This window comes from Scardinius erythrophthalmus, assembly GCF_964197995.2.
Source record: "Scardinius erythrophthalmus genome assembly, contig: HAP1_SCAFFOLD_223, whole genome shotgun sequence".
Lineage (NCBI taxonomy): Eukaryota > Metazoa > Chordata > Actinopteri > Cypriniformes > Leuciscidae > Scardinius > Scardinius erythrophthalmus.
The window spans coordinates 79700-85805 of record NW_028296388.1 but is presented as its reverse complement, the minus strand read 5'-3'; the positions used below and the strand labels follow the sequence as shown (position 1 = coordinate 85805).

At 38.8% G+C, this 6106-nt stretch overlaps 1 protein-coding gene across 1 annotated transcript; it reads left to right on the top strand.

Annotated features, from left to right (window-relative positions):
* Positions 1-1385: 1385 nt before the first annotated feature.
* On the top strand, positions 1386-4931 carry LOC308686376 (SLIT and NTRK-like protein 6; the record flags this gene model as incomplete). The annotated part of the gene is made up of 1 exon (XM_081394796.1): positions 1386-4931. The coding sequence occupies one exon, from the start codon at positions 1386-1388 to the stop codon at positions 3831-3833; it is 2448 nt and encodes an 815-aa protein (XP_081250922.1). The 3' UTR covers positions 3834-4931.
* Positions 4932-6106: the final 1175 nt, after the last annotated feature.

The window sequence follows — 6106 nt, the reverse complement described above, 5'->3', positions numbered from 1 at the left end:
ATTAAACAACTGTTGACATATACTATATATAATTTACTCTGTAAAAAAAAATATATACGATCAATAATTTATGACAACATATGTTTTTTACATTGCTTTAATTCATCAAAATAAGTTAAGCAATTTTCAACTTTTTTATAAGATGCAACTATTTTTTTATTTTTTTTTTAAAGTCAGTTCAATGTATTTTAAGTTGAAATTTTTTCAACCCTTTTTTTTTTTACAGTGAAGAGCTATAAAATTAATTTGGATAGCAGCTATAAATTGATTTGGAAGAGCTATACAATTAATTTGGATAGCAGATCAGGGGTGCGTTTCCCGAAAGCATCGTTGGCCAACTATATCGTTGAAACATTGGAGATGATCTTCATCAGTCCTGAAAACTTTAAAAATTAAATTTAAAAACCCTTAAAAATAGAAATCGACACAAATTAGTCATAGGAATCATTTTTATTTAATGATTCTTGTACAGATTCCTCTTGACGTCTGATTTCTTAGCAGTTTCATTTTGTGGAATGAATTTAGAAAAACAACTTTTTTTTATATAGATCTACAAGATTAATGTGGAAGAACCTGTTCTCACCTGTTGTGAGAATGTTCATACTGAGGTCCCTGAATTGTGCAATGTTTATGGACAACGTTCTTCTGTTTCATTCAAATCAATTCTGAGGTATAAGTGTTGGCAGTATAGGACACATCTTAAAGCACACTCATCCAGATGTTAGAGGTAACAGGGTCAGGAAAACCAGTCTAATTATGCAAAGACAAGTCTCACAGGGTGCCTGCTGCTGAGGATTGATGTCAATTAAAAATCATTCAGTTTGTCATGGTAAAATATAGGCTATGCATGCATACAAATTATTTGCCTTTGTTGTGAAAAAAAAAGGTGAAATCATTTGTTCAGTTTTTTTACTTTACAAATTACGTGGCATATAAGCATAAGTCAGTTTCTTGATTAGAATTTAATTATCCCAGTAATTTTAAATACTTAATTATTTCCCTAATGTGATGTAATCACCACTATTATCATCATCATAATCAATGACGCAACCAAATTATTCATTTAGGACTATTACAGTGTTAGTTATAAAGAGTTCTGGAGTTCCACTCACTGCTTATGCAATAATAAAATGCAATATGTTAGCAAGACTTTTAATAGCTTTAATAATTTAGCAGCTTGTGAATATCTGTTTATATGCACAGATTAGATTCCCGAATCATATCCTGATTATTTTATTAGATTCCACACTGTGAACTCCTTGCAATAATTCCTATAATTCAGTGTTCTGCACATAGCTATTTCATGAGTTTGCTAACTGCACTCAGTAATTACCTTTCCTTCTCTCTCTTGTGTTGTCTTTTTAGATATACTGAAGGAGAACAAAATGCTGGCCAGGATTGTTTTCGTTTGCTCCTTCTTTGCTGGTGCTAGTTTTGGAGATACTGAGTCTAAGGTGTTGTACGATGGAGCTTGCAAATCTTTGTGCAACTGTGAAGAGACAGATGGCCAGTTGTACATAAACTGTGAAGAGAGCAACATAAGCAAAATGTCAGATGTCGAAGTACCGTCAGATAAACCTTTTCATCTAAATCTATACAAAAATGACTTAGTGGAGTTACTTGCAACGGATATGGATGCTTTCAAGAACGTCGTCACCTTACATCTCGGTGAAAACAGCATACAGGAGCTTGAACCTGGTGTGTTCAGTGCGCTGGGATCCCTGAGAAAGTTGCACATAAACAGAAATTACCTGGTCATGCTGAAGGAGGACACATTTCACGGCTTAGTAAATTTGGAATACCTTCAGGCTGACACCAACTTTATCCGGGTCGTGGAGCCTGGGGCCTTCAGCAAGCTTGTCCGTCTTAAAGTTCTGATCCTCAATGACAATGAGATTGAGTTCCTTCCGAGCAACATTTTCCGCTTTGTGCCTCTGACACATTTGGATCTGCGAGGGAACAAGCTGCAGACACTGCCGTACGTGGGTTTCCTGGAGCATATTGGTCGTATCATTGAGCTCCAGTTGGAGGAGAATGACTGGGTGTGTAACTGCGAAATCTTACATTTAAAGGTCTGGATTGAGAACATGCGAGCGCAGTCATCCATTGGCGAGGTGGTTTGCAACAGGCCTGAAGATCTTAGGGGCACCTCTTTGGCTAGGGTCAAAAGGGATTTACTTTGCCCCTCTCATGCTGACATCAACCTCGAAGAGCCATCGAAGTCTCTAGACATGGTTGTCACCCCATCCACTAAGGTTGTTCAGATACCGAATGCCAAAGATGATGCAAAGATACCTACACCTGCAAACGGCCTAGGGCCTTGTGTCACAGTGGGTTTTTTGATGCACTGTGAGGACCGAGGCGTTCAAAGGATATCTGATCTAGGCATTCTTCAACAAAGCCCTACCATGCTGGTTTTGACAGGAAATATGATACAAAGACTTTTCAAATATGATTTTGTGACATACGACAGTTTGGAATTGCTCAATTTGGCAAACAACCAAATAGACTACATTGACAATGAAACCTTTCTGAGTTTGAGCAACCTGAAAAAGCTGCACCTGAATGGAAACAGGATAGAGAAAATATCTGCAACAATGTTTCTTGGCCTTCACAACCTGGAAAATTTGTACTTAGAGTATAATGTGATCAAAGAGATTGAGGCTGGATCGTTCAACCCTTTGACAAATCTAAAGCTCCTGTACCTAAACAACAACCGACTCAACACTCTCCCTGCACAAATATTTCGTAATGTGCCCTTGGTGAAATTAAACCTAAGGAAAAATGTCTTTATGCACTTACCGGTGAGTAATGCGTTGGACCAGCTTAAATATTTGGAGCAGATTTATCTTGAGGACAATCCTTGGGACTGCACTTGTGATTTGGTCAGCCTCAAACAGTGGGTGGAAAAGCTTAGCAAAGAAACAGTGGTGGGTTCCATCTTATGCCACACTCCTAAAAAACTGTCTACTGCTGAGGTCAGAAACCTGAAGCATGATGTTCTCTGCCCCGGCTTGGTAACCTATAAGTCCTTACCCGGAGGCACCGAGGACAGTATCCCAGTCACGACTGCACCGGAGGGCAGCACCAGCGGCTTCTTCCGGTCAATTACAGATGCAGTGCCACTGTCGGTGCTCATCCTCTGCCTTCTCATCCTCTTCCTGACCGTCATTTTCTGCGCTGCCGGGATCGTCGTGTTTGTGCTACACCGTCAGCGGAGACATGCCAAAAAGAAACAGGCCGAGGAGCAACCTCGCGAGAGCAGTCCCATCCACCTGCACTACAGCATGTATGGCCAGAAAACCACCCACCACGTAACTGAAAGGCAAGGACCCAGCATGTACGACGAACCTTCCCATAGCCCCATCATTCAGGTCTGCAGGAACCCCAGTTACTGCTCTCAGCACAAAGACTACGAGTTAGATGACTACGATAGCGATAAACCTAAGCATATCTGCCATAGCATCCTTGACAAGGACAACGAATCCCTCCCTAACGTGAAGTTCAGGGCCGTCACCGACTACCCCGCTGAGTTTGTAAGTTTGGGAGACGCGAGCTCCTTGTACAAGAACATCTTAGAAAGAGAACGGGAGCTCCAACAGCTCAGCCTCACCGAATACCTCAGGAAAAACATATCCCAGCTACAACCAGCTGTGGACATGCAAGTCCCCAACCACCACAAAGAGCTGAAACTAATGGAAACTCTCGTTTATACGAGGCCGAGGAAGGTCATGGTGGAACAGACTAAAAATGAGTACTTTGAGCTCAAAGCCAATTTACATGCCGAACCAGACTATTTAGAAGTCTTAGAGCATCAAACGACTTTCAACTGAGATAAGTACACTGTATATTTTGATTTGACAAATGATACTCCAAGTGCCTTGACAGTCAATTCTGATTTCTGATTTAGCCCGAGAGATATAATACAACAACGTCGGAGTAGAGGCAATTCTCATGATACAATCATTTGATGCTGACACAATGTCTAATTTCAGGTGGACCTTTAGCTCTAGCATGCTATTGGACATTGCAGATGATGGATTACACATTCTAACACATTTCCAATCACACAGAAAGAGTCACAGAGTTGGACAAGATTGGCTTTGATACCAGAACTTTTCTTTTGCATTGTGGTTAATGCATTCTATTTATGTTTGCTACATGGTAGGGGAGACTAGCAAAGAGTCACTTTACATTTCTATCTGTGTATCTCTTATTATGTACGTGGCAAATCTTTAAGCTCTGTTTATCTGTAGCAATGGAAGAAAACATGTTTTCTTTATTTTTCCCTGTCAGACAGAACATTTATGGTTAGTTAAAACATTCCCTGATTTGCTAAGCTTTGAATTAAACATGCCCAACACAGTTGTTGTTCATTAAATATTAAATAATGGTGGTACTTAGATCTCAAGATGTCTGAAAATTGTATTTATTAATAAATAAGGCGTCATCAACAGCAAGTAGCTTGCCAAGTGGCTATTGTTTTGACCCCGAGGTCAGACTTTATGACTGGGCTCATTTATCATGCCTGAAATTGGCGTCTCACCTGAAATTATCAACACGCCTGGAGAGTTTGTTCAAAAATTATGTCATACCGACCCACTTGCTCAGACCTCCACTGCTTCTGATATGGACAAAAACTCTGCTGGGCATCCATGGAGAAAATGAAAAGAAAATAATTGCACTACTCAAAATGCTATTTAAAGGTGGTTGATGACAATCACGTTGTGGGGCCGCACAGTCTATGCCATTTTTTCAAACTGAGTAGTGTAGCTTCTGGTTTGTAAAATAATGTTGTTTAAAGTTCCTTTCGACACAAATCACATTTGACTATTTTCTTTCAGCATGACAATTATGCAGGGTGTTTTATCTTCATTATGTGGCTGGAGAAGAAAAGAAAAAATATATATATACATCTATATATGTATAGAGAAAATATGCACACAAGTTATTGTGTTGAGCCTTGAAATGTTTTACTGTATAGAAGAGCACCATAGCTTTATTTTGTACAAGTGTGGATGAGAGTTATTTATTCTGTATATTTGTACATAATTTAACATTTATATGTTTGTGTGCCTTTAATGTGGTACCAATTAAGCTGTAAATAAAAATAAAATAAAAAATAAATAAATTGAGAACATTGCAATATGTATGGTCAGTAACACAAATAGCATGGCACAAGTAAAAAAAAAAAAAGCAATGGGTAAAATAGAAAACTCATATTATATTCCAGTGTTTCTCAAGGGGTTGATGACAATGTAAAAAAGGGTTGATAGAGAAGCTAGAATAAATTGACAAATGATTACATGGAGAGATTGCTTGACATGTCCTCATACTTAAACCAAGAGCAAACTTATTACTAAAGATCAAGACCACAAAAATATTGGTTACACTGGAGCAAATCAAGTTGTGAACCACTGATCAATGATTTATACTTTTTCTGTTTTGTGAACTAGCAGTAATAAAGTTAGATTTTGAGAATAAACATGTTTTGAAGTTGTGAAAATATGACATTTCAAAAATAGCATCAAGATTATGCCATGCCTAATAACAGTGAAGTAATTAATCACATCCAAACATCCTACAAAAGTCGCCGATGTCAACACAGAGTTGGTGAACTTGACAGTTTGCCATTACGAAACATGATTCCGTCAGACCCTCGTTTCTCAAAAGAGCCTTTCATGAGTGTGCAAGCAGCGTGCAACATTCAGTTGCTCCTCAGAACATTGAAGGCTTCTTTTCATCCTCTCCACACTTTCATCTTCCTCTTCTCCTCGCTTAAGTGGCTCTCCAATATTTTCCATTAACCATCAAATAGAATCATACACGCCAACCTGAGTAATTTCCGCACTCACTTGAGTAAAGGAAGTCACCTGGGCAGGAAAGACTGAGAGCATTACAAAATGGATGGTTGAAGAAGGGCGGCCAATGATTTTTGACAAGTCGGTTGTTGAAACTTCCAGTAAAGTGCAAAGCAGTGTTCACTTTTCATTGCAAGCATGTCAATTATTGTGGAGTGAATATTTTAGCAAGAAAACAAAGCCAGCGGCTCCTTCACATTGCTGGAAATGAGCATTGCATACTACCACTTACATTTGATAGTTTT